This window comes from Arachis stenosperma, chromosome 8, assembly GCF_014773155.1.
Source record: "Arachis stenosperma cultivar V10309 chromosome 8, arast.V10309.gnm1.PFL2, whole genome shotgun sequence".
Lineage (NCBI taxonomy): Eukaryota > Viridiplantae > Streptophyta > Magnoliopsida > Fabales > Fabaceae > Arachis > Arachis stenosperma.
Genome location: NC_080384.1, coordinates 53,269,386 through 53,297,303, shown reverse-complemented (window position 1 = coordinate 53,297,303; position 27,918 = coordinate 53,269,386). Strand labels below are relative to the sequence as shown.

The following is a 27,918-nucleotide window of genomic DNA, read 5'->3' as shown; positions in this document are numbered from 1 at the left end:
CATTTTTCTATAATTAAGTAAAAAAGAATTCTTTTTACCTTACCTTAAATGTTATTAATATATTATCATTGTATAAAAATTGAAAAACGACAAATAAATAAAAGAGAACGATAAATAAACCCCTAATTTTTTATCTCAAAAAGAAATAAGTCATTAACTAATTGAAAATACAAAAAGTCCATCATTTTTTAAACGCGAAATATCTAAGTCTCTCCGAAAGACTTATTTATCCTTATATATTTTGGACAGAAAAATTTAAATGTACTGCGTTTTAGAAAATGAGAAATATTTTTTATTTTTAATTAATAAAAAATTTATGTGTCTTTGAATTATAAAATCTGAGATCTATTTGTCTTTTTTTCATAATAAAAATGTAATTTTTTTTTCCTTTTTTTTAGTCTTTTGCTAACGACTCGGTATGAATCTTTATTAAAGACAAATAGGTGAAGTACATGGTCGTCTCAAGTCCAAATTTAGTCAAATGTTTGGTATAAAATATGTTATATAATTTAATAATCTAGTCCCACTAGATAAAAGAAAATGGAAATAAAATACTCGTGCTTCATTCTTTAATAGATTTGTTTTGAATTATGAACAAGCAAGACAAGTAAGTAGCTTGAAAAATCCAAATTCAAAATCTTCGAAAGATCAAATACTATTTTTGCAATCCAAACTTGGGAATCTTAGGAGCCTTATCTTGTGTGCATATATATAACATTAGCACCTTTATTCTTTAATAATTTATTTATTTTAAATTCTATATTCTATTTCAAACTTTTGATGGTACTTTGAAAAGTAGTTACTATAATGTTTGAATCCATTTATTTATCTATCTAAATATATAAAAACAGGCAAAAAAAATATTAAAAAACCTGAAACAACACATAATTAAACGTGCCCAAATAAGGAGAAATAATGTGCCTTGATGAATAAGTGTAATTAAACTAGAGGATAATATAAAGTAAGCTACGTAATACTAGAAGTGAGTTAATTAGAAGAAGTTTGCATGATTAACATGCAATCATAAATTTAAGTAAATGTTACTGCCACTACAATTTTCACCTTCATTATTTTCATTACATTTTTCTTTCACTTACTTTTCTATTTTCTTTTCTTTATTACATTTTCTTTTTTATTTCTCCAAAAAAAGTGAACATGTATATAAAATGTAGGAAAAATCTGAGGAACCAGGTAAAGAGGTATTTGCTTTTGAAAGCAATCGCGTATGATGTGTGTTTAGAAGCACAAATTAAATTAAAGTGGTTAAGGAAGATGTTAATGCATGAAACCAAAAATAGAAATTAGAAACGTGTTCTTGAAGGATTAAAGGTACCAATACAACCACCACCACCACCAACAGTCCAACACCAACATAATCAAACATTGTTTGACTAACTAGAAGTAGATTTTGACTATGGTTGTTTTTAAAAAAATGCTTACGATTCATTGTATAGGATATCTTATTGAATCATTTCTTATTCACCCTTAGTTCTACTTGATTAATGTTATAATTTTTTTATACATTAGAAAGTCAAAATGTTATAGATATGATAATATTTAGATATATTAATTTTTTTATTTATCAAAAAAAATATAAAATGACAATTAATTTAAAATGGAGTCAATAAATAAAAAATGTTGACTTATTTAATGGGGTTCAAATTGGGTGATTAATTGACCATTCATTTATTTTGCAACATCTCTATTTCTCAATGGACCCAAGCTATTTAAATTTTGTGACTCATATGGTTACATAAATAAAGAATTTTCACTTACAAATTAGAATTTCCAAATTTCTTGCTGAGATCATACTTTATAATATTCCATCTTGTTTTGTATTTATGCAAAATTCATGTATAATTATCATGTTCTTTAGTTGGTTACCCTACTAAGTGGGAAGGAATAAACTAATAAAAGTGGTATTTAAGAACATTTGTTCATTCAGGTGTCATTTAAAAAAATTAGCTTAAAAAAAAAAGCTAAATTGATTTATTTTACCAATAAAAAGATTTACAGAATCATATATAAGACAATACCTTCTTTTTCATTTTCCCATAATTGTTACAGGCTAGATGCCATTCTTCATTATGTATTTTAAGATCCCTCTGTTTCTTTTCTTTTTTATTTATTCTTTTAATTTTTTAAATCCATATTTTAATAGTAGGTTCAAAGTTATCCTTCTTTCTCGTTACTTGTGATTGTGAGAGAGATTCCACCACTATTTCAGTACATAAAACTTAAAAGTGACAATAACTTTGAAGCTGAATTTTCCCTCTATTTTTTTTTTTCACAAACATAGCCACGCGTGAGAAAATACCTGTTTTGATTTTATCTGTGTGAACACAAATGCAGCTTTGATTCTCAAAGGCCTCATATAAAATTATATAATTCCTGCATGCGTGACATAAAATTATTTCATCAATACATAAATTAATATGCTACACTTTCATATATATAAAATCTTAAGAGTAGGGACTGCGGTGGGTTCTTCTTTTGAGATACGGTATCTGTATCGGTATGCCAAAGGGAGCCTCTGAAAGAGACTCTGTTTAACAAAGAATTAAGAAATACAATCATGTAGCACAAAGTAAGGAGGACCTTGTTACTTGTTAGGCTCTTCTTTTAATGTGCTTCAGGTTTAGCTCCCATAATTAACTTGCCCATTCTAAGTGTTCATATATTTTGAAAATGATAGTGTTATTTCAATATAATTACTATCAAATAAGATAAATAAAACTTGTCAAGTATTCAAAAAATACCAATGTTATAATTATTTTAGCGGTTGATCTCAATCATAAAATTTATATATAATTAAGATCAACAGATAAAAATACTAGAACACAGATATTCTTGAAATACTTAAAACTCTTCCGATGAGATATCTATTTTAATTGTACTATCAAGGAACATTTTTCAGTTGACAACTAGTATTAGGGTTTGTACATGTGAGTGTGTGACATACAATCATTAAGGTTTATTATACACACATGCTCACATTTATTATGCTACTTTTGAGTATCAACAATTTTTTTTTTTGAATTTTATCATTAGAACAATTCATAACTACTACTCAAGTTTCAGGACCAATAATGTTTTGATGATTAAAGACACAGAAATTGACAACAGCTAAAACCCAGTTTCAAGCTTAGAAATGTAAACATTATATAAAAGGGGAAACAAGCATAGTGAGTTTTTTAAGGCAAAAACAACTAAGGATCAATTCAATTTTCCACTTTTGTATAGTGAATTCTTTACTACTATAACATCTTGAGAAAGACATGCCTCTTTAAAAATTTGCAAGAAATGAAAAATCAAACTAACTCAAAATTGCAAATTGCATTTTCTATAGCATCATAACCTTGTAATAAGTTATCAATTTCTGGTTTTCTTCTTGCCTCTCTTCTTTGCATTACTACTTGTTTCAGGCCCTTCAGCCTCTTCAGCTTTCTGCTCAGCTTCTAATAGAGCCAGCTGCAGTGTACAACGAAGAGAATTGAGTACCCAAAAGAGAAATGGTTTTTAGGTGTAAGGATATAATTCCTAGTCCTAAGTTTTAGTGTGCAACAAAATATTACCTCATCAAGAATTGGTTTTAGCTCTCTGTATCGAGCTTCAGCAAGATCAAAACCGTCCTTGCGAAGTTCCTATGACAGTAGAATTTCGTCACAAAGACATGAAGCACTAGTTAGTAACTCCATGAAATATATATGAAAAAAAGAATGAAGGTAGGGGAAGGAACTTATAAACAAAATAATTTTATTCCCTCCACGATTTGATAATGGCATTGGCAAAACACCCGTTTGATTTGGAATGTGCTTGATGCGCAGAAATTGCGAAAATGCTCTTCACTTTTCATTATTATTATAAATAAATATATTTTTTATATAACATAACAACAATTTACTTTGAACATTATTAATTATTAAATCACTAAATACATATTTACTTTATTTTAATATAATATAATATATTAGCTACATTAACAATTAAAATTGCCCGAAAAAAATATTAAAAATTAATCGGGCTTAATTCTACTGTTCTCAGCTTGAATAGGCTATTTATTATTTTGATGTCTAAAGCTGGTTACTAAACTCTAAGTAATCAAATATTTTTTTAATCCACATCCACACAAACGGATTTCATGGTACTCACTACCAAGAATAGGGAATAAGGGGAATGAACCCAACAATTTCCAGGAACCTCTTCGAAAAAAAATAAGTTCTAGAATCCAGAATATTGCTCATTTTGAAAGAAACTCACAATACTTCTACTCTATCCTATCAAATAGGTAGCTGAAATTTGATCGCAGTTGAAAACAGTAAAAAAGGCAGCAACATATAACTGAGCACCATATATCATTTGCGACTACATTTGGCAACATTTATTAAAATAATACACAATCAGGTCAACCCATCTGCATACATCCAAAATAAGAAATGACAAACAACAACAACAAAGCCTTATCCCACTAGATGTGATCGGCACAATAAGAAATAACAAACAATTCCAATGAGACATTAATTGCATTAATATCAAACCAACACTTTGCACTAGGCCGATATAAGAAAACATTTGAGATCAACACCAAATATACTTTGAAACAAAACATAAACAGAAATAGGGAAACCGGTAAAACTACTATAAATCAAATTATTTTTCGAGGAAAATTATCAAAATACTATAGTAAAGGAAAAAGACAGAAGGGAGAACCTACCTTCCCAGTGTGCTGAGTATGTTCATGCGCTGCCATTTGCCAATACATATTTGTACGTCTGTAGAAGTCCCTCAACGATTCTCCTGGCTTTACATGCAACAAGAAACAATTCAGAATGCAGCATAAAAGTAGTAAAATTTGAAAGAGAAATGATTTATCTTCCTAACAATCTTTCTAACTAGTAAATGAAGGAAGAACTGAGTATCTTTTTAGAGTTTCAAAATGTTAAAAGTGTTATGAAATATTTAAATGCGGATGTCCTTATTGTTATCTGATTTTGGTTAGGAATTGAGCAAATAGAATTAATTATAAATCAGTTATGAATATTTTATTTGATTTTGTTCATATATCTCATCTTTTGGGTGCTCCACGTAACATATAATAAGAATAACAATAAAAGAGTTATCTCATTCTGTGTATTTCTTCTCTTCTATTATGCTTGTTATATTTTTACAACAAAAAGTATCGTTTACTTCATTTAGTAATTAAGAGAAATTTAGGAATACCACTTGGTAGCTCGAAAACAGTTGGTGTGAATAATATGAATTGTTCTGTATTCAATCAAAGAATGGCTTGCTTAAAATAAATGAAAGAAAATTTCTTATATAACAACATGCAAGTCACAATGGCTTCTAACCTAATTCTGTGTGTTGTTAGTACCAAACACTTTTGTACCGTTTAGAATTTTCCTTTTAGGATTACTATATTATTACTCAATGTGAAATTCATATATTCGTTATCAACTGTTTAATCAATAAAAACCAATTAATTACCAATGGTGTTCTCTGTGAATCTGACAAGCCAAGGCTAGCTCTGATCTGCTCTATCCGTGACCTCCTCTCTTTCCTACGCAGATTCTTTCCGACTCCCTTGATTAAAGCAACAGCATCTCCCATCTGAACTGATGCATTCTGATTCTACTGACCAAAAAGTGAAGCCAAGTCAATAATACAGGAGGTTACAGTATAAACTATAAAGAGAAAAATACATAAAGAACAGAAAGATTTCAACAATAACAAAGTAAGTTTGAATAATGAAACTACACTAAGAGGCAAAACTCCAAAAAGAGGATATGTTGTTGATCTTTTCTCAGTTTCTATTGTTTATACTGTTTTCTCCACCTTTTCTCTCTGATGGGTTAAATTGTTTTTAGAAATCAATCGCCTTCCCTTCTGCAATTTATTATACATTCAAAATTTTTTTATAATGAATCTACATAAATACTACAGAGGAGAGTAATTCAATCTCCATTTTTATTCTTGTTTTAATTACACAGTTTGAACGTGCACCTCTTCCTCCTCTTCTTCGTCATCTTCATTCTCATCGCTTCCGCTATCCCCATCAGATTCACCTTCACCATCCTCTTCCTCATCATCTTCATCATCATCCTCCTCCGATACTTCCACCCATTCAGATTCTGATGCCTGGGTTGTTAAAAAGCTAAGTCAGGCCACAGAAAATAAAGCAAAAAAAAAAAGCACATTCAAATAGAAATTAGTCAATTACTATCATAAGACATTCTATATTAAATAAACTGCATTCATGAAAAATCAAGAGTGATAGCATCATCAGGTTATATTTTACGACAGAATATTTTCAAATTTAATAAAAACTTATAAGCCACCCCAATTCACATTACATAGTAGACAAAGTTAAATAACAGTAAAACAGTGCTAACAAGTCATAGTTTTGGGTATAGTTTGCACAGATACATATGCTCTTTATTTGCAGTGATGCATGGATGCATGTAATGGTAGGGAAAAAAGGGTTAAGAAAATGTAACAAACCGGTATTATGCACTTCCATTCATCAAGTTTGCTGAGGTTTAAACAGTACAAGTCATCAAGAGTAATTTCTTGATCTTTAATCTCCATCATGCCACCATATATATATAATGTATCTTTTCCAACTGCCATGCAGGAGTTAATACGTCCACAAGGCTTCACTACCTGCAGATTTCGGAGAAAAATCATTGATCAGTAACTGGGAAAAACTTAAGAAGTGCCACAATATACTAGTCCAAAATGACAACCTCAGGCAAGGAAGAACTCTGAACATCAGTCTTAGCACGGGATTCCTTAGACTTTCCTTCAGATTTGGCTAGTGTTTCACTATCAGCAATAGTCACGGTTGAAGCAATATTTTGAGATATATCATCAATCTCGCCTTCTTCATACTCTAAATCCTCAGTTTCTTCTGTCTTATTATCAACATCACCAATACACTTTTGTTCATTCTTTTTTAACTGCAAAACCATCTTGTTAATAAACAATATAATATTACATAGAAAAAAGAGATCTAAAAACAAGAGTTTTTGAAATGTACGTGGAATAATTTACATGGGAATGGGATCTACCTTATCTTTTGTTGACTTCTCCTTTCTCAACTCTATAGGATACCTGTTGCCAAAACAAGAGCAATAATAAGCTAATCAAGAGACATGAAAACCTAGTCTATCCTATCTAACAACTAATTATAGCATATTTTATTTTTATCCCTAACATGTGCATGCAGAAAATGCCAATTAGTGTAAATGCAAAATGATGAAAACTTAAAAATAATGGAAGAATTGAGTTTAAACGAGCAACTAGCAACTTCTGAAAATGATGTATTAAGTGCAGACACAATACAGGACTCACCAGCGATTGGTATCTAACTGGAAGCCATAAAGCTCATTCATGAACAAGCTCATCATCACATCACCTGCATAATTTTAGTGCAATTAGAAGCCTGACCATACAGCAAGCATAAACAAAGAAACACTCCCCTTCCAAAAGAACCTAGGTGAACTGTAAGATACTCAGATGCCATTACTTGTTTACAAAGGTCACAAAAATGTTAAATGGGCCACATAGAGGACTATATAATCTCATCTGATGGCTCCTATTAACTTATAGTAAGACTATATGCAATCACAAATGGCTAAAATTAATAATCATTAAAAAAAAGGAGCTCACCTTCTACTTCCATATCCACAACACCACCAAACAGAAGAGCCCTCCTCTTATGAACACACATGGAAAACCCAGCACGAGGCCCAGGAGGCATTCCACTTTTCTTAACCTATCATGAAAGGGGGCGAATGATGAAAAAATCAGTTACCTGAAGAGATAAATTTACATTATTTTTCTGGGTCCCTTGTGTGTGTATGAGGGAGAAGATAGAGAAGAAAAATATAAGAGAAAACACTATTAATTGAATACTGAGAATAAGTTTATGCTTCTGTTGAACACTGGCTATGATCATTTAAGTTTATTACAAATTTACAATGTGGGCACAACTATAAGCTACAAGCTCAAAATTTTCTAAGATGAAAACAAGACCAACCAATCCTTGTTTTATTAAGTGGAGTGAGCTATAAGAATTATGAATTATACAGAACTAGTCTCCTATCATAATTTCATCATCCATGTTTAAAGTTGAATGATTAAACTCTAAATCTTTCTTAATAATTCACTTTGCCTTCCTTTTTTTGTCTCTCTCTACTTCTGGCGATTACAATATTCTCCATGTACTCTTCTCGCTTACTGATGCTTCTATATAATGGTCATTTCCACACATGACCCGATGAGCAACTAACTAAAGTGAGATCCTATTATCCTTTTCACATATCTTCTAACCAACCTCCACTGGTGCATTAATTCCTAATTTTATCATGTGATGTCTAGCATATCAAGTCATCAGTTGCAATATTCTCACCTCCACAACATTAAGCTTATTTTATAGTTGCCTTTTGACTACTCAACATCAGTCACACACAACATCTTGTCATCTTCACAGTTATACAGTAAAATTATCCCTTAAGAGCATCTGCCTCTACTTCTCCAACATTGTATGATGAATCAAAGATACTTAAACCATATTGCTCTTGATATGGATTGATATCTCATTTTCAAAACATATGAAAGATAGAGAGGGGAAAAGGATAAAAATTAGAACTACAAAAATTCATTTAATATTAAACTTCAAACTACTCACTACCTTGTTCCATTCCCAAGTCTTAGGATCAAGGGACCACATGTCTGAATGAACTATTCCTTTTTCAGATCCATTCTTATCAGAAGAAACTTCTTTCGAATAGCCACCATACAGAAATATCTGTAATATGGAAAGAACAATGTAAATAAGATAGTTTCTGAACTTAAAATTACTTCATAGACCCACCTTAGTGATTCACAATGACAATACAGCACATAGAGGAAAAATGGGCTATATAAGCATGCCTCCATGAAATTTAAAACATAAACTAGATCCATATAAGAAGGTCCAATAATTAACTCACATCATCTTGGTAAACAAATAATTGAAAGCCACTACGACCAGAAGGCCACATTGCTCCAGGCTTAGGCTTTATTTCTTGCCACTACAGGACAAATGATAACTCCATCAGTCCCAATTAATGAGTAAAAAATCAGCAATATTGTACCATGCAACTTGGCATATCAGCAGTAACATTAGACCAGCAGATAGCACATTAATATATTAATTGAAAATATAGCCCAAGAAATATATTTACCTTAAATTGATCAAGGTCAAATACAAATAGATCGTTGTAATACCTGCATGATTATACAAAACCTGTTAACACTCATATGGCACAGAAATGTTATTGAAGTGAAGCATTTCCAGTTAGTTTGTGTTTAACCCAGAAAAAATATCTTAGAGCTCACTTTCAAAACAACTCTCATCTATTAGCTATCGCAAGCTCTTCATTGCAAGCAGTTTTGTTATAGTAAAAAGAGGGGGGGGGGGGGTATCAAAGGCATATAAGTTACAGAACTATGGACTTGATACATGTTGAAAAATATGGAGCATCAACAACCTCACTTCTCTAAGTGTATCATAGAAGCCACCAAAAAGAATAATCTTGTGCTTGTATAATATCTGCAAAGAACCAAATAACAAAGCACAAGGATTAAATGCACATTAAGATTCATAATACGATATCACAGAGCATGATTACTATAAATTTAGATTTATGAAGCATAGTCCCAAACATAACAATAGCAAGAAAGCGGCATAAAATCTCAAATACAGCAGAAATGGAAAGAGAGACAAGCAGAATATTTCAATTTGCCGGCTTAAGACTTTCAGAAAATGCAATGAGCAAAGCAAGCTAAGAGCTGGGAATATCATGTCCAAATGAACCAAATCAAGCTGTTAAATAGACCATTTAACTTCCATATTTCCAGCAGAACTTATAAATAAAGCTTTGTTTTCAGAAATTTCGATTCGTTTGGTGTTGGTATGAGTATGATTCCAGCTTCACATTTGTGTTGCAACTAAAAGCAAAAAAGAAAAATAAAAATAAACTAAGAGGGGACCTATGATTTGACAGGTGACATATCCAAGACACAATCAATGGTAAGTAGTAACTCAACTGAGGAACTTTGCTATGCAGTAGTATTCTGGTTAAACAGAACCTGATTAAACATTTTAATAATCTAGCATTCTTATTAGTAATGTCTTAAGTACATCATACCATTCGATGTCCTGACCGTGGACTCGGGCATCCCTTTAAATTAAGCTGCTCCCACTGATTTGTTTTCAGGTTGAACATCCAAAAATCCTACATAGATCAGAAATTCAGAATCCAAAATAAACATCTCTATATAGCCAAACAGCCAATATAGCAAGTCACATTACATTTGCATGACAATGGTAGTAATATAACACATCAATTAACCTTGTAGTGATGGAACCGCTCTTGATTCGGAGACGTAAATTCACCACCTGAGAAAAACAAACTTGATTTACGCTAGTACAGCATGACCTAATCTATGTAGATAAGCTCACATAGTATATCAACACTTAGTTTCTATAGTTGCATACGAAACTATGAGCAAACACACGGAGACAAAGGACTAGTGAATCACCAAAAATATAAATATAGTTCTTCCAAGCAACTGCCTGGTGAGCACTGCGTGGAGGCGGGCTATTCGGACTCGAAACCAATTTCCACTCCAGCTTCTCCACATCATACCGGTAAAGATCCCCATACACAAAAGTCTGCACCAAAAATTTTCAAAATCACAATAAAGTCACAACTCAAAAACACTTCAATTTCCACGTACACAGAATAATCAATAATCAGAAGCATAAACCTTGTTTCCATTGTAGAATTCACCACCGTAGAGAACCAACTCTGTCTCTTTCAAGGGATTTACAGTGAGCTGCAAGCAAATCACAACAATAATATAATCACGAAACTAAAACGTATTTGACAGTTACACAATAACTGAAAACGGTTGGTTTTCGAAACGGCATTACCGTACAGTTGGAGCGAGGTGACGGTGCAGGGACATTGTCTTCAACGTGGACTTCCTTCTTCTTTGCCTCTTCCTTTTGAATACTTAGCTGCGAACAGAACACGAAAATTTAAAATAAATTAAATTAAACAAAAAAGTTGGAACTCGGAATCGAAAGTAGAGAGTAGAGTGAGTTGGTTACTAAAATGGCGTCGATGTCGTCTTCGGGAGAGAGCTTCTTGGAGTCTCTGCGAGCTCGCTTCTCTTCGGCTTTGGCGGTTTTTCGCTCTGTTTTTTCTTTGCCTTTGCCAGGCTTCTTCGTCTTCTTCCCCATTTTTATTTATTTATTTTACTTTCTTCACGGTGGTGAAGCAGCAGAACCAGCTAGCGGCGGTGGCGGCGGCGGCAGGGACGACTATAAAATACAAATGAGCACGGAAGAAAATGGACTTGCTTTTTGAGTTTCAACCTTACGTCGTCGTTTCGCATGAAAATTTTATCAAAAGTTCAAAACTATACCAAACAAAAAAAAAAACAAATATATCCCTAATTTTTTAATTTGAATATACCACTAATTAAAAATTTAAAATTATTTTTGATTTTTTAAAATATGAGGCATTTAAATTTATCTATCTAAAATATATAAGACAAATTAATTCTCAAAAAAATTTAAATATCTTATATTTTAAAAAATAATAAATATTTTTATATTTTTAATTAATTAAAAATTTATTTATCTTTAAGATAAAAAAAATTAAAGACTTATTTATTATTTATTCAAACTATATTAATCATTATGATAAATAAACTTATAAAAGATTAGATATAAGTCAATTTGGATATTAATCCATTCATACATGAGTCAAAATTATCATTCTATGATACTAATTTATCACAATCAAATGTTATGTGATATGTTAAAAATATGATATAAAAATATTGGTTTAACTTAACTAAAATTTTTTAAATAAATTTAATTTTAATATATTTATAATATAAAATATTTTATATAATTATCTAATTAGATATACTTTTTAAATAATTATTTAAGTAGTTAATATAAAACGTAATTATTTTTACAAATATATATATATATATCAATTTTTTAATTATATAATTAATAAATGAGGTCATTTATTATTTTTTTTAGAAATCATCTTATTCATTAACCTTTAATTATTATAATCTTTGAACTTCTACATGATAATTATCAATTTTGGAAAGTAAAATTTAATATATTTTCTCAAATTTTATAGGTAATTCAATGTATGCTCTTAATTTTTAAAAATTTAATTCTCTAATTTGAATTGACCAAAATGTTTTTAAAATATTAAAAAATCATTTTATTTCAACATTTTTTCATTATAAAAAAGGATTAATATTCATTTAAAAGTTTTACATACGCATTTATTTGTGTATTATATCACACATTGTATCTAAATTCAAAGTAATTGATTTTCATACAAAAATTAATAATGCATTCTGTTTTTAGCAACGAAAGTTAGAAGCGTTGGAAAAAGATGGTGGAAGAGTCCATAGCGGTCCAACTCCAGTCTCAAAGAAAACGTAGCGATGAATAAAGCGATCGATTTTGCTTCACTTTTCTTACTCTTCACACTCTTTTCTCATCAATTTATTCTTCGTGTTTCTTCATCCAATTCACCCATACTTCCGAACCAGGTAAGTAACCAACCTTCTCTGATTGTTGCTTCTATGTCTTTCCGCTCAGCTCAAAAAGCTTCAGCTTTTCAAAGTAGAATCAATTTAGGGTTCACTTTCAACTTTCCTGATACAATATTTGATTGAGTTAGCTTTAATCTATATGAAAATCACAGTGACCTTCATTTTCAGTTTTTGTTATACTGCCAAGAGGTGCAAAATTGACGCTTGAATTTGTTCTTATTTCAGGGATATGCAGATGAAAGGTACTAAAATGGAGCCACACTTAAATTGTTCATTTTTAATATTCAGCCTAATTTAAATGTGGAATATGAATTGTGACCAATTATCGTGCTTTTTTATTGATGTAGAATTCTCAAACCGGAACAAGAGCATGTCCATGAAGTGCATTGCTCTAGAGAAAGGAGCAGGGCAGCTAGGAAAGTGATAGAGGAGGTGTGGGATTTTTTTTTTTTTTCAATTCTTTTGAGTTTATTATACTGGTTGTAGTTTCTGGCATATCTTTGTTGATTTTGTTTGCTTTGTTATGTGTGGTTTCTGTTAGTATTTGACACCATTTTTGGAGCAAGAAAACTACCAGCTTTCAAGCAAGTGCAGACTTCACCCTGAAAATGACATGTTTAGGGATCAAGAAGAGCATAAAATTTGCCTAGGCTTTCATGACTGGAAGTGCGGATATTGTAAGAAAAGCTTCCGAGATGAGAAGTTTCTTGATCAGCATTTTGATAACAGACACTCCAATCTTCTCAATTTAGTATGTAGATTCTTTTTATTATTATTATTATTTTACCTTTTCTTCATTCTATTAGGGGGTGTGTGTAATATATAAATAAGTGTATTGCAACCCAATATAATTTTTACAATTATACTCTGCTTCCTATAACTTTAAACTCTGCTGTTTAAATACATTATTAGTCCACTCAGTTTCCATAATTCCATTATATTTGAGTGTGCGCACTCATTTAATATACTTCTAACATTGGACATGAAATTCATTGTAATCTTTTATGCATATTGTGCTACATATTTTCATTCAAAATTTCATGTGTAAATAACTTGGTTGCAACTATGTAATCCAATTTGGATTTAAATAATTTATAATTGGAAAAGTTTGTTTCTATTCTTGGGGGTGGGGGTGTATGTACAGAGTGATGGTAAGTGCTTGGCTGATTTATGTGGGGCATTGCATTGCGATGCTGTGATGAACACGAAGTTCTCTAGAAGCAAGTGTAATCCAGCTGCTGCCACGAGGAATAAACACCTATGTGAGGTTGTCTCCAGTCTCTCTTTCCTTCTAACTTCTTTTCCAAGGGTCTTCTGCTGTTCACCTCAGCATTTAGTGTCTGCCTAATTTGTATTCTCTTTTTTCTTTCAGAGTCTTGCTGAGAGTTGTTTTCCTGTAAGTGATGGTCCATCTGCAAGTCGTCTTCATGGTATACTTGTGTAAAAAATGTTAAGATTCACTCTTCTGTCATTTGTGCCACTAGAATGTTATTTTTAAATGATTGACATCTTTTATTGATTTGTTTCATGTGGCGATTTCCTGATTGGCCGGCAGAAATATTTTTACACCAATTTTGTGAGGCCCATACCTGCTCAGGGAAACAGAAACCCTTCTCTAGAGGAGGCAAGGTAAGGACTCATTCTATTTCTGTGATAATCGCAATGTACACACAGACGACACATATAAAGCTAGTCTATATCATGTCATGGTTATTTGCTCTACAGGTACAAAAAAGTATCTTCGTCGTGGTTTCTGGAGCATTGATCTTGGTGCTACTTCCTCTGTTCTATCTTTTCCTTTATCTGGTACAAAGGTATATTTTTTTTATATACTTTTAAGTTAGTTTTAGAGTATGTGATTTTCTTTTCCATATTTTATAATGTCATTTGGCAAATTGCAGAGATATGAAGAGTAGTACTCAAGAACTTCGCCGCATCTCAAAAATGGGACGGAAATCAAAGCCATCATGATTGGTAAGATTTATCTCTTCTTTAACTAGTCAAATCTTGGTAGTTATTTAACATTATGGTTAAATTGCCATCAGTTAATGATATCGAACAGGTTGTGACTTCTAAAATTTGATGATCCTGCTGTCACATACATCTATTCGATATGACAATGTGGACTGTGTTTTCTTTAATGTGCAACTTTCTCTGCTGTTATACATTGTGCATTTTGCATCAAGCTAAACCTTATAATGCTTGCGAACCCTTCAGTCATCCCCATTAGGCCCTAGTCTCTTCCTTCTCAATGTCAGGCGCCATCTAATTGCTCTTACTTCACTTAATGAGAACTTCACTCTGTCATGTGGAATTCCCTTACTGCAGGTTTGACACTTAAACAGTTGCAATCATAATAATGGATTGACAAGCTGGGAAGATATACAAGCAATGATGTGCTTTGCATGTTTGTGCTAATGAATGAGTTGGGGAGAACAGTGATGGAATTGTGATAAGGAAATCAAACTTGGCTCTGTTTTAAACACAATTTGAGGCGAATTATTGGTTGCAGGATATCAAGCACGAACGGAAGGAAAAATATTTTTTTCGATCGTCATACACATGTTCATTAAGCCCTTGCCAAGCACAGATCAATATTTTGACAGAATTGATTACTGTTTGAAATTTGCTGTAACTTGTAATGATGCCTTGTACCTTAAGTTGATTATAATAAACTAATAATTTTGTTAAGGAGATATGTAACTTGTATAAACAAAATGTTGGTGTTTGAGACTTTGAGTAACCATCCACCACCCATCAAATGCAGAACAAATATTGTTGCCACTGTAAAATATAGACACAAGTGATTGCTGAATAGTATGGGTTATGGTTATAAATAACTTGTGTGTTGCTTTAATAGATAATAATAATTCTTCATGCTCTCAAACAACTTCCAAGTGCTGAAGGCAATCCATGCAATTGTCAATAACCCCAAATGCAAGGGATATTAACTCATTTGATAAGAGGAAACCTTCTGGGTCACTTAGCCTTATATAAGCCAGCCTCCTTTCTGTATTTGTTTTATGCAGTAAAGAATTGTTGAGCTCATCTATCCCCATTGTTCTTCTCTCTTCATCCAAACAAACTACATGTCCACTCTCAACATAAGGTATATAGGCCTCAATCAGTGATGAAACAATAGAGCTCCCAAATGATTCTTCAAAGCACTTCATGTCTAAGCCTCTTGCAGTTCTTAGGGACAGCATCACGATATCCGTGGCCGTGTCCTTAGCATGAATCTGGCCATCACCGGAGCTATTCACTAATCCATTTTCCAAATTTTCCACAAACTTCATGTAATCGTTCACCTTCTTTGGTCTTGAAAACCTCAACCCACCAATATAACTAGCAGAGCCTAGGCCAAAGGCATAGAATGGCTTGTTCTTCCAATAGGTGAAGTTGTGCTTGCACTCATATCCACTCTTACCATAGCTGCTGATTTCATAATGGTTATAATTGGCATCACAAAGCATCCTTGAAGCCATCTTATAGAAATCAGCAGATTGTGTCTCGGAAGGCAAAGGGAATTCTCCCGGTGTGTACCTGCAAAAACGCTCGGATTTTCAGGTTCCAAATCATTACAAAGACAAAACATAACAAAAGCTACTTTCACATTCACAACAAATGTGACTACTACTTACAAGTTTCCAAATTTTGTCCCCTGCTCAATTTGCAAATCATATACAGAAACATGAGTTGGTTCTGCCTCAATTGTGAGCCTTAGACTTTCCTTCCACATATCACTGGTCTGATGAGGCAGTGAAGCTATAAGATCAATGCTCCAATTCTCAACCCCACATAATTTGACAATATCAATAGCCTCATGAACCTCTTGCACACCATGAGCCCTCCCACAAGACTTCAATAGCTTCTCCTGAAATGCTTGAACCCCCAAAGACACCCTGTTCACTCCCAACAGCATCACCTCCTTCATCGTCTTAGCATCGAAAGTCCCCGGATCCATTTCCATTGATATCTCTGCATCCTCACTCAACCCAAACTTCATTTTTAAGGCCTCCAGAACCAAAGAAACCAACCTTGGAGGCACAAGGGAGGGTGTTCCACCACCAAAGTAAACTGTTTCAAGGGGTGCCTTGGCATCAAGTTCCACTTGTGTTGCACTGATTTCTCTGCAGAGCCATTGTATGTAGTTTACGACTCGCGGGTCGTCGTCTATTTGGGCCGAGGCGGAACCAAGAGCAACAATGGGGAAGTCACAGTAGTGGCAACGTTTTCTGCAGAAGGGGAGGTGAATGTATGCTGATGAAGGGTGTTGTTTGAGTGAGACATTTTGTCGAACAAGTGAAGTGCTGTTTGCGAAGGTGTTGATGATTACGTTGGGTGATAGTTTTGGAGACATGGGTTTTGGGACAAGTGCCCAGAAAATGGGAGTGAATGTTGATTTGAGCATGGTAGAAACGTAAGTTGTAGCTGCTATAATTTACAAAGTAGGAGGTACAATAATTTAGGCACAGGCATGCAGTATCCGAGTCACACAAACATAAGACGTAAATCTTCGTTCTTTGGTGATGTGTGGTATATATAGGAACTTCTCATCGTTATCATATCATAATTGTCTTGGTTGATTAAATTATTTTAATCTCACCTCAGAATAATAGTAAAAATTAGCATACTGTAAAAATCACATAAATAAAACTCTCAAAATGAAAAATATCTACTAATAGTGCATTTGATAATTGATATCCATATGATATAATATTAGGTTACAGGTTTTAGATGGGGCAACCCTTGACAGGGACAAACTTGAAACTTGCATGTTGCAATACTAATTTTTCCCTCTAGAAATCGAACGTCTTATTTTTAAATGCATCTTTTAAATAATTATACAAATATTTACATAAAGAAAATATCAAATACACGATTTGCCACCTATAAAAAAATATAAAAAAATGGTACATTTTGTCATCCTAGATCATTTTGGATGGTTAAAATGACATCTTCTAAAGAACCATGTTATTAAAAATTGAATCTTCTGGAATCAAAATGATAATTTGTTCTTAATTAAACATTTGATCTAATTTTTCAATTAGTTTTTCATATTTTAAATTTTTTTAATCATATTAAATAATTGTTGGTAGTCCATATAAAAACCAAATAGTACAATTTTATTTTTGAAAAAAAAGTCACAATTTAACATTAAAAGCTTTATCAAAGCCAAACACGGCATTGGGAGTTCAAATGTTCAATGTAATCAAAACTTGTGTAATAATTAACTAATTTAGTTTTCTAAAAGGAAAATAGGGGATTATAAGTAGATATTAATTCTTAGCAGGTACGAAACTAGTTGCAACATAGCTGTGGATTATTATAAATAAAGCAAGAACCTTAGAATTAAAGAAACCAAACAATCTATTAAATTTCCAAAAAATATAGTGAACTAAAAAAAAGTAGTTTCTTAATTTTCAAAATTTGCTATGAAAAAGTAGGGCAAGGGAGGTAGGGAACCTTTATGGACTAGTGAGGGCATTACAATAGGCATATAACACATGCTATGCTACAAAATTACATTAACAAATAGCTATTACTAGTGATTAAATTATACTAGATATTTAACCATGTAAGGCCCTTCAAGCTCATATCCCAGTTTCCTGTAATAATGGCGGGTGCCAACCCCTGAAATAACAGCTATTTTTGTTGATCGGTGTTCTCTTAAAGCAATACGCTCTGCCTCCTCCATTAGAAGCGTACCATAACCCTGTTAACAATCATTTTTATTAGAGAACATAGAGCATAAATATATCTATACAAGCTAAAGAATTTTTTTTTTTTTAAAAAGAAAAAAGGGGGAAAGATGTTCATTCATTAAGATCATTTAAAAAAGTCTTATTGATGGAGCATATTAGCTTGAGAGCATTACCTGGTGTTGTAGCTTGTCAGCATCCCTCCCATGAACTGGTACAGCAGTTCCATAAACATGAAGTTCACGAACAATAGAACACTTGCCCATAAGCTCTGGGCAAGTAACGTTTCGGCCACATTTTCGCAGTCGTAGAAGACCAACAAGGATATCCTGTTCAGAGAGTACAAAAAAGATCATTTCTACATTTCAGCAGCAGGAGCAAATTACATATAGAGATTATTGCAAACACTTGAATGTGTGGTGTATGACGTAAGGATGCCAGCAATAAAATTAGAGGGAAAGAGGTTAAATTACCTGACGTGTATCTTCATATGAGAGAAATGTCTCCCAGCCCTCATTTGCCGTATAATCACGACGTACAAGCTCCACCTCCTCTGGCCTAATTTGGTGGTGAATATCCTACAAAGAAATATTTAAATAAATTTAGCAAACTAATTGTGTCTATAGAACTTTCAAAAGCTTAGTACTCTATTACATAAAATTCTCAAACAAGACTGATTCTATATAATAACCTGGATTCCAGCTTCTCTGGTCCGAACGTCGCGACATTTCAATCCCAGGTCTTCCATTCGAGCTAATGCTAGCTCTCTCAGATTTCCTTTCTCAACCCCAGATGTAACCAGAGGCATGGGAATATCCCGTTGAACTCTATAAACACGTGTCCAAGGTGGCACCATAGCAAGAATCCTAGCTATGATATCCACAAGTTGCTCAGGTGGATAATTTCTATACCTAAAATTGCATTCATTAAAATTTTCAGTCTCCAAGGAGAAGAATTTTTTCCCCCTCTAGTTTCCTAAGAAATAAAAATGTACTAAGAAAGAAATCGAATGGTCTCTCTCAAAAAGCTTTCTGAATAAAATAATGCAACTGGAAAATACCTCCCAGTTTTCCAGAGCTCATAAAGTCCAGTTCCACGTATTACAAGTGTAGGATATATTTTAAGCCCATCTGCTCTAAATGAGGGGCTCTCAAAAAACTCCCGGAAACTTTCCATGTCCCTTTCAACACCAACATTAGGAAGATCAGGCATCATGTGAGCAACAACCTACAGCACGGCCAAGAAAGTTAAAGATAGCCAAAATGGTAGGAACGAGTCAATTTGATAGTATTCATAATCAGCATACTCTCTATTTTCAAAGGAAACAATTAACATTCACAATGACCAAGTTGTAACATAGACAGTGGGATTTTGTTACTAACATAAATACATATCCAATGCTTATCCTGATCTAGACAAATAGATGAGACATCATGTGTGATTACGTCATAAATTGAAAATCTGAATGCAGGAAAATTTACCAATGAATTTCTATCCACAAATTTGAAACATAAGGGACAAATAAAAGATTAATTAGTCTGGACTGAACTGCCTTGTCACATAAGGCGATGATTAATATGAGAAACCAATAACAAACCTTGAAACCAGCATCTTTTGCCAAGCAAAAACAATCAGCCACAGCAGCTACTGTATGCCCTCTGTTAGTGTCTCGAGCAACATCCTCGTAGGTGCTTTGGACTCCAATTTCCAACCGTGTACAACCATAGGAAAGCATTTGCCGCAAGTGAGGCCCAAGACAATAATCTGGCCTTCTGGTGTATTAAAGAACTCAAATTCATGAGCTACACTAGTACACATACATCTAAAACAATTGCTATAAATATTTAAATGGCAACTTACGTCTCAATTGTCATGCCGATACACTTAGTTGCACTGTGCTCAGAGTATGCAACCGCTTCTTCTACATTGGCAGAAGTATGTCCAGACAAAGCATCATGAAGATTCCTTATGAAGTAATCACGGTAATCAGCAGGAAGCGACATGAAAGTACCACCCATTAAAATGAACTCAACCTGGAGGGGAAAATAACCACACATGTAAAGTACCATATTTCAGCCCTATGGATATTAAGGGGAAAAAATTCAAGTATAAACCTTGTCTACACTGTGACCCAAACGCTTAAGCTGATCTATCCTGCTTCTTGCTTGGACATATGGGTTATACCTAAATCCAGGGTAGCAAGCAGGTACATAAAGCACAAATTTAGAATGAGAAATATTCACTGGGAAAATGTTTACAATTATCTATTCAACGCACAAGAAAGAACACAAATAAAATGGAAATAAATTAAGCCCTTTGATGAAATATTTAAAAGAAAACGAAAACAATCCGTGCACTGCATGACATCCATGTTAACCCTTTTGGTATAAAAAAAGAATTGATCAATATGTCATTAAAATTCTTCATCCCCAAACTTTGCCATTCAGCAATTTCAAACACTGTCTAACCTTGCCTCAAAAGTCTATCAACAAGCACAAACCTTTATGGAAGTCAAAACTATCTTATGCCCTCATAATCCCCGTATCCAAGATCGAAATTTTGTAATCCTTGAACTTCATTTCACTTACTTGATCATGAAGCACAAATCTATCAGCATAATCACCATTCATCACGACTAAAACATAACAGAATTCTGATTTAAAAGTCCATTCCGCAATGTTTGCCATCTCAAATCTACCGTTCCATTTAACATTCGATGCCTCATTAATATGTACTATCACCGCCTCCAACTTTCAGCCCCACTTTACAATTGTTGAGATGCTGATTATTGAATGATTCAAATAACTAGCTAACTTTCTATATAAAATTTCCCTAAACATGACTACATATTCTATCAATCATCTTAAAGCTACAAATACAATCATCACTACTTGCAGCATTCATTCTATTCAACCTAACTCAAATCAACAGCATTCCTTTCATTTTTTTCTCCTTAAAAAACACCTAATTAGAAACTAAACAACAGCTAAAAACCAAAGAGTGTCAGAAAACTTAACCGAAAACCCTACCTCGCTCGAATTGCACGCATACTAGTCGGTTCATAACCAGTGTAAGACTGAGTACTGTACTCAAAATCGGAGTCAGGTCCTCCGGGACAGTAAACGCATATGTTTCCGGTGGTCGCGATGTGCGGGCACCGATGCGGCTTCGACATAACCGCCACCACCGCGATTCCAGAGGCGGTTCGAACCGGTTTCGCCCTAAGCTTAGGGAGGAGCGCATCGCGCTCGGAGTCAGGGAGTGCAGCAATCATCTCCACGAGCTTCGGAGCGCGTGCGAGGCCGTACTTGCGACACGCGCTAGACTTGAGCGCGTTGAGGTCGACGTTCTGTCCCTTACGTGAGAGCTCAACCATGGAGCTCACGATCTCAGAGATTGCGCGCACGCGCGCTTCTTCTTCGCTCAGGCCATGACCTGAGTATCCTCCTTTACCTGGCCGCGGTGCCTTTCGTGGCTGCTCCGCCGCCGTTAACAACTCCGTGTCCGCCGCCCCCATTAGTGTACCGTGAAACCGCAACGCAGAGCAGCTTCTTTTTTCTTTTGTTTTCTCTAAAACCTTTCTGTTATGTTTATTTTTTGGTGACTTTTCTGTTATGTTTATGTGTACTTAGCGTAATATTAATGAATATTAAAAAATCTAAAATAATATCATATTTTTTAAGTCTTATTTTTTGAAAAAAAAAAACTAAAATTTAATATTTATAATTTAAAAAAGTTTGTAGAGGGAAATAATAGTTAAAAGAAGTGCTAGTTTATGTAATATATATAAAATTGAGAGGGGAATAAAAATATAAATTAAAAAATGAAATAAATTCAATTATCATTTAATATAGTTTATTCCAAATAAAATAATCAATTTACAATTTAATTCATTTTCTTTTAAGCAATCAAGGCCTCCCATCATTGCCAATAAGTAATAGCTCAAATTGCATAATCTTTCCATACTCAATTAAAAGGTTACGGTTCAGTCTCCTATTTTTGATAAAAAAAAAAAAAAACCTCCCATCATTTGATAAGTTTGAGGAAGATTGATAGATTGTAATAATAACATGATTATTATTATGAGGAGGAGGAAGTTCATTATTCTCACAACTACGTGTTTGTAAATATTTGTTTGGGCAATTAATAAAAAGATATTTTTTTAATAAAAAATATTTTTTTATTTTTTAGTGTATTTAATAAATTTTTAATAATATAAATAAAAATATTAAAAAAATAAAAATATATTTTTTTTAAAAAATTATAATTTACATTTTTTTTAAATTTTAAAAAAATTATTTTTTACCTAATAAATAAATAAAAAAATTCTTTTATCTTATTTTATCTAAATATAATTAATAAATAAAAATATTTTTTTACATGAGATACTCAAATATAAAATTACTTTATTTTTATAAAAAATCTTTTAAAAAATATTATCTAAAAAATATCTTTTTTCGAAAATAGCGCTCAAACAAGTCCTAATTGTGATGATCTTCCTCTTGACAAGGAGAATTTGAATCTTCAGCTACAACTTTATTGTCCTATTCTTAAATTTTGCTAAGGTAGATAGTTCTTGTATTGACTCAGCCAACTTTTCAGTGCAAGAAACCACATCAAGTAATAGTGAAGCCACTGTCACAACAGGAATAACCTCAAAGAGATTGGTTCCTTCCCACAAATTTGACTTCACCATGGATTTTAGGTTAATAGCAGCAACCCTAGATTTGGGAATTTGAGAGTATGCAGAAGTTGGTGGAACCATGTTTTGGATTGACATTGCTAATTCCTTTAAAGCCTTTCCTGTTTCTTTGCTCATTTTCATGCATGGCTCTTGTATTTTTCTTCTAACTTCCAAGGGTGTCTATAATAAGGTAAACATAAATAAACAAAGAAATAAATTTATTTATTTGAGCAAAAATCAGTTAATATGTTTTTATTTTCTTTCCAAAAAATGCTTCATATATACTAAATTAGTGATTGTTTGGGCGTCAATAAATCAATAAAAAAAATCTTTTTGCAATAAAAAGAGATCTTTTTTTAAATTTTTTAGTGTGTTTGTCAAATTTTTAACCGTACAAATAAAAGCACTAGAAAAAATATTTGTTTTGAGAAGCTACAATTTACATCTTTTTTTTAAAGATTTTTTTTTTAAAAAAAAAAGATATTTTTCGCATAATAAATGAACAAAAAAGTACTTTTATCTTATTTTACCCAAACATAATTGATAGATAAAAAGATCTTTTTAAATGAGATTTTCAAACATAAAATCACTTTTACTTTTATAAAAGATCTTTTAAAAAAATATCATTTAAAAAAAAATTAGAGAATGACACCCAAACAAACTCTTAGTCATCTAATTGATTACTATATATTTGTGTATATTTATATATATATTAATTCACATATTTTTAATTAAATAATCAGTCAGTAGAATAATCAAACATATCACAGTAAAATAAATAACCTGCAATAGATAAATAATCAAATTTAATTACAGTAGTACAATAAAAAAATTATGAAATATCAAATATATATTTTTATATGTGATGATTGATTAATAATTAATTTTTTATGTAAATATACATATATAGCATGATTGTATTCTTTTTTTTACATAGTATTTTAGTAGATTAAAAAATATAAACACATTTGTTTTAACATAAATATGAACAAAACAAATTATCTTTATATTTTTAATTGAAATATCTAGACCTAAATTGATTACTACACAATCAATTGTATAAAAAATTATATATAAAAAACCTAATCAAAGAATTTAGTACCTTTGAAGAAATGAGGAAGCTATTGAGGGCATCAATATGATAGGCACATTCTCTTGATAAGCTTCCAATCTTCAAATATTGTTGCCAAGGATGATGAAATCTAAATGCACCATGGCAGGGTTCCCACCTTGCAGAATTGGCCTGCAAAATATGTAATTGTGTAATAAATAAATTAATTAATAAGTTTACATATATTTTTGTATGGCAGTAAACATAGTTGTTAAAATCGGACTGAATCAGTAGCTTCAATCAAAAAAATCGGCAATTTAGCTGCCACACAATCAAACTGTTTTTCATTATATTTGTCTTTTTTTTTTAATGTATAACATATACAAATTAAATTATATTTTTGAAATTTATATTTATTAATTATAATTTAAATGATTGATTTATCAGTTGACCCAATAAATTAATAAATCAATAATCTGATCGATTCGATCATCAATTTAATTCTGACAACTATGATAATAAATTTATAACATATTTTTGGATATTTCTTCTCCTTACCAAGCTTTCTTCAGACTGCTTTGAATTCAGAACACTTTTATATCCTTGTAGAAATGATTTATTAGACTCTCCACTTTCTTGTGTTTTAAAATATTCATTTCCAAAACCTGCCATTTGCATTGGACCAAGACATGAGAAAAACTTACTATCAACAATTTTGGTTTCAGAAAAAATAGTTTTTAATAAATAAAAGAATAAATTAATCTATTAGCTGTTTAAATTTTAGATAATTTAATTCTTCTATCATATTAATGTTTAGAAAAATATATAAGTAATTTGCATTTTATTTTATTAGAAATTGATTTACCTAATATTCTAAAATATCAAAAAGACTAGTTTGTCATGTTTTAATAAATACTAATTTCTTTGAAGTAGAAATTATTAGAAACAATTTGGAATAATAGGGATATAGAAAGTGTTGTTGTACATACAACTTTCTTTTCTAAACTATCTCTTTCCTTATATATAATTCATATTTTTTTTTTTCAAAACTTCAATCCAAAATCTTTTATTTAAGTTATAAACAACTTATTACCATCTCAATTAATTTTATTTTTATTATTTTTACAATATGTATAAAATTCCCAAAATTTACTAAAACTTACTTAATTTAAAATTATCCTAACCTTCTATAACCTGCCCACATAGGCCACACAAAAATGCTTACAAACACTGAAATGAAAGCACCTGCAAGAATTGTGATTACCCTTTTCTCTGCAATGTCTAGAATCTCATCATCTCTATAGCTAGATACAGATACCAAGCTATATGTGAAGATAAACACCATCAATCCATAATCATATCTTGCTTTCAATTGTGGTAAGAATCTCATATATGTGACAACTGCAGCTGAAATTATTTTTTAAAAAAATGCATTTGGTTAATTCCTACTAAGTAATTAAGGTTGTTTTTGAAAGGGATATTGAGATTGAGAGATAGAGACGAAATCAAGTTTCTGTATTGTATTTGGTGTAAAATATACTAAATTGAGTTATGTCTCAATATCATGTTTGATTTAAGAATATTTTTAGAAAGAAATGTTATAAAAATTTTAATTTATGTCTCTAAAATTTTAATTGTCTGTGTCTCTACTTTCTGAAAATACTAAAGAAACTAAAATTTTATATCTCGTAATTAAAATTTTAATTTTAATCTCTAATCAACAAATACAATACATAATCTTAATCCGTGAGTCTCACTTTCTTAGTCTCAATCCTTAAAAACAAACGCAATCTAATGAAATTTAATTTAACAAGTATAAGTAAATTATTACTTAGTAGAAAAGTGATGGTCCCAATAAGTATGTGTTCCACTACATGTCCTATTGAAATTGAATTAATTAAGTGATAAGTTCCAACTCCAAGAGCACCAGCCAAAAATGTTGCTATGCCTCTATTTATTCCTTTACCAAGTATTGCTCCTGCATGTCACACATAAATTTGTTTATGAATTAAGTCAGGGGGGAAAATTAGGGATAAAATTATTGTTTCAAAATTAAAATTTTACTCATATATTAAAAAAACAAAGAAATATAATGGGTATGATTATTTTTATTTAGAAAATTTTGAAAATAGAAGATTGAAAATAAAATAAATAAATAAATAAAACATAAACCAATGAGATTTTTAAATTTTCCATGCAATGTTATATAAGAACTTTTAAATTCTTGTTAGTGGTAGGAGTAATATTGGAATATCACCGTCTTTGAATGATAATTAACATATAGTGGGACTTTTAGAAAGAAAATATTTTTGTGACATCATATTCATATCTGAACTCAAATAGAGATTTTGCTTTTTATTTTTGGTGTTATTTTCGATGGTATTTTTTACTAATGTTAAAATTTGATGTGTTTTTTTTTTTTTTACCTGAAAATCACAAATCTAATCCTTAGAGGTGTGATTTTTAAATTTTTTTAATATGTAAATCTGAGAATTAGATTTATTTTTTTATTTTAAATTTTCTTAAATACACAAATCTGATTTTATTAAAAAAATTTAAAATATGTAAATCAGACCTTCTGATTATTTTATGGTGAACAAAATTATTTTAACATAAATCGAACTCTCTGATTTGTGCATTGTAAAATCTGACATTCATATTTCTCTATAAATTTTATTATTTTACAAATTTGAGGCTCCGATTTATTATTTAAAATAATAAAAAAATTTATAAAAAATACACCAATGACCAATTAATCATTACATTGAATTACACACAATCTTCTTCTATTTATAAAAAAATTAGTCTATATATTTGTTAAAAATAAATAAATAAATAAAATAATAAAAGATGACTTGCCAACATAGAATTCTGAGATGACGATGACAGTGAAAACAGCCCACATAGCAGATGAATCAAAACCATTGTAAAGAGTAGTAAAATGCTGAAACCAATGTGAGGGAAAGTGCTACTTTGAATGAATGGATAACCCATCTAGGATCTTCTTCACCAAGTTTCTTCATTTGCAACATTAATTCAACCACTTTGGCAATAATTTCTCTAGACATCACAACATTGCCTTGGTTTGATTCTAATTCAAAACCATTTTCAGCACGCACCACCAACAAAAAATAATGTACCACACACTACTACCCCAATTGAAAGATTGTTAGATTTGATCATATAAATGCTCAATAGCTCTATTTATAGAGGAAGAAATTACTTGGAATTATGGGAATGACCAAATAAAAAAGCACTAATGTTTGAAAATTTTTATTAATAATAATATATTACACATAGTTAATAAATTGTGTTTTTCTAGGGGTGTATCCACTTTTTCATATCCTGCTGTTTCTTGCGGCAACTTCCATTGTTAGAAATTAGAATTTCTAAGCTTCACTAGACTATGTCATGTGCCATTAATGGAAGACGTAGCGAGTTTGGATTTTTCAGGAAGTTGTTAATAATATGTTATGTACGGATTAATTAACTATACTTAATTAATTAGGTTCCACGAAACTGTCTTTTACAAATTACAATATAAAGTACATTGTAATAAACATGCAAATTAGTGGATGCCTATATTATTGATCAAGCCACTTGGTTTGGACTTTGGAGTATGTTTATTTCATCCTTTCATTGTGGCCCCATACCCATAGTATACTAGTTTAATATAAAGTATTTTTATGACATAATATATGTTTATTAAATACAGATCGTGTCCGTTCATTCATTATGATTTATATCAAATGGATCCATACTTTTTTTTTATTGATTGCAAGTTCTTGTAACGCATAAATAATATAGCAGAAACGGAAATAAAAATGTATTTTGGA

At 31.5% G+C, this 27,918-nt stretch overlaps 4 protein-coding genes and 1 pseudogene across 4 annotated transcripts; 1 reads left to right on the top strand and 4 right to left on the bottom strand.

The window, feature by feature from the left end:
- Nucleotides 1-1,626: 1,626 nt before the first annotated feature.
- Nucleotides 1,627-11,370, bottom strand: LOC130945020 (uncharacterized). Its single transcript, XM_057873671.1, has 21 exons — nucleotides 11,165-11,370; nucleotides 10,985-11,071; nucleotides 10,819-10,887; nucleotides 10,591-10,723; nucleotides 10,401-10,447; nucleotides 10,197-10,283; nucleotides 9,537-9,598; nucleotides 9,231-9,273; nucleotides 8,997-9,077; nucleotides 8,696-8,812; nucleotides 7,672-7,777; nucleotides 7,354-7,417; nucleotides 7,071-7,113; nucleotides 6,747-6,959; nucleotides 6,502-6,663; nucleotides 6,004-6,138; nucleotides 5,488-5,631; nucleotides 4,715-4,801; nucleotides 3,576-3,644; nucleotides 3,359-3,471; nucleotides 1,627-2,391 (listed from the first exon to the last, which is right to left on the bottom strand). Exons 1-20 carry the CDS (start codon nucleotides 11,294-11,296, stop codon nucleotides 3,373-3,375), a joined length of 1,980 nt encoding a protein of 659 aa, XP_057729654.1. The 5' UTR covers nucleotides 11,297-11,370; the 3' UTR covers nucleotides 1,627-2,391; nucleotides 3,359-3,372.
- A 1,055-nt stretch (nucleotides 11,371-12,425) lies between these two features.
- LOC130943543 (uncharacterized) lies at nucleotides 12,426-15,201 on the top strand. The gene is made up of 10 exons (XM_057871463.1): nucleotides 12,426-12,642; nucleotides 12,871-12,887; nucleotides 12,993-13,077; nucleotides 13,187-13,396; nucleotides 13,790-13,912; nucleotides 14,018-14,075; nucleotides 14,201-14,274; nucleotides 14,371-14,459; nucleotides 14,547-14,619; nucleotides 14,974-15,201. The coding sequence occupies exons 1-9, from the start codon at nucleotides 12,535-12,537 to the stop codon at nucleotides 14,614-14,616; spliced, it is 834 nt and encodes a 277-aa protein (XP_057727446.1). The 5' UTR covers nucleotides 12,426-12,534; the 3' UTR covers nucleotides 14,617-14,619; nucleotides 14,974-15,201.
- A 326-nt stretch (nucleotides 15,202-15,527) lies between these two features.
- On the bottom strand, nucleotides 15,528-17,214 carry LOC130943542 (uncharacterized). The gene is made up of 2 exons (XM_057871462.1): nucleotides 16,287-17,214; nucleotides 15,528-16,188 (listed from the first exon to the last, which is right to left on the bottom strand). Exons 1-2 carry the CDS (start codon nucleotides 17,054-17,056, stop codon nucleotides 15,528-15,530), a joined length of 1,431 nt encoding a protein of 476 aa, XP_057727445.1. The 5' UTR covers nucleotides 17,057-17,214.
- A 774-nt stretch (nucleotides 17,215-17,988) lies between these two features.
- On the bottom strand, nucleotides 17,989-21,951 carry LOC130946914 (elongator complex protein 3). Its single transcript, XM_057875809.1, has 9 exons — nucleotides 21,377-21,951; nucleotides 20,462-20,531; nucleotides 20,208-20,380; nucleotides 19,945-20,119; nucleotides 19,408-19,574; nucleotides 19,039-19,258; nucleotides 18,821-18,925; nucleotides 18,524-18,676; nucleotides 17,989-18,361 (listed from the first exon to the last, which is right to left on the bottom strand). The coding sequence occupies exons 1-9, from the start codon at nucleotides 21,862-21,864 to the stop codon at nucleotides 18,203-18,205; spliced, it is 1,710 nt and encodes a 569-aa protein (XP_057731792.1). The 5' UTR covers nucleotides 21,865-21,951; the 3' UTR covers nucleotides 17,989-18,202.
- A 924-nt stretch (nucleotides 21,952-22,875) lies between these two features.
- On the bottom strand, nucleotides 22,876-27,150 carry LOC130946213 (aluminum-activated malate transporter 2-like; annotated as a pseudogene).
- Nucleotides 27,151-27,918: the final 768 nt, after the last annotated feature.

Excerpts from the sequence above, each read along its gene's own strand:
- LOC130943542 (XM_057871462.1), bottom strand. The coding sequence starts at position 17,056 with ATGCTCAAATCAACATTCACTCCCATTTTCTGGGCACTTGTCCCAAAA. Across the intron at positions 16,189-16,286 it reads GGGACAAAATTTGGAAACTT|GTACACACCGGGAGAATTCC; the intron begins GTAAGTAGTAGT and ends GCGTTTTTGCAG.
- LOC130945020 (XM_057873671.1), bottom strand. The coding sequence starts at position 11,296 with ATGGGGAAGAAGACGAAGAAGCCTGGCAAAGGCAAAGAAAAAACAGAG. Across the intron at positions 10,888-10,984 it reads CACCTCGCTCCAACTGTACG|CTCACTGTAAATCCCTTGAA; the intron begins GTAATGCCGTTT and ends ATTTGCTTGCAG. Across the intron at positions 3,645-4,714 it reads ATACTCAGCACACTGGGAAG|GAACTTCGCAAGGACGGTTT; the intron begins GTAGGTTCTCCC and ends CTACTGTCATAG.
- LOC130943543 (XM_057871463.1), top strand. The coding sequence starts at position 12,535 with ATGAATAAAGCGATCGATTTTGCTTCACTTTTCTTACTCTTCACACTC. Across the intron at positions 13,913-14,017 it reads GGAATAAACACCTATGTGAG|AGTCTTGCTGAGAGTTGTTT; the intron begins GTTGTCTCCAGT and ends TTTTTCTTTCAG. Across the intron at positions 14,076-14,200 it reads ATCTGCAAGTCGTCTTCATG|AAATATTTTTACACCAATTT; the intron begins GTATACTTGTGT and ends ATTGGCCGGCAG.
- LOC130946914 (XM_057875809.1), bottom strand. The coding sequence starts at position 21,864 with ATGGGGGCGGCGGACACGGAGTTGTTAACGGCGGCGGAGCAGCCACGA. Across the intron at positions 20,120-20,207 it reads ATCGGCATGACAATTGAGAC|AAGGCCAGATTATTGTCTTG; the intron begins GTAAGTTGCCAT and ends TTAATACACCAG. Across the intron at positions 19,259-19,407 it reads GAGCTCTGGAAAACTGGGAG|GTATAGAAATTATCCACCTG; the intron begins GTATTTTCCAGT and ends ATGCAATTTTAG.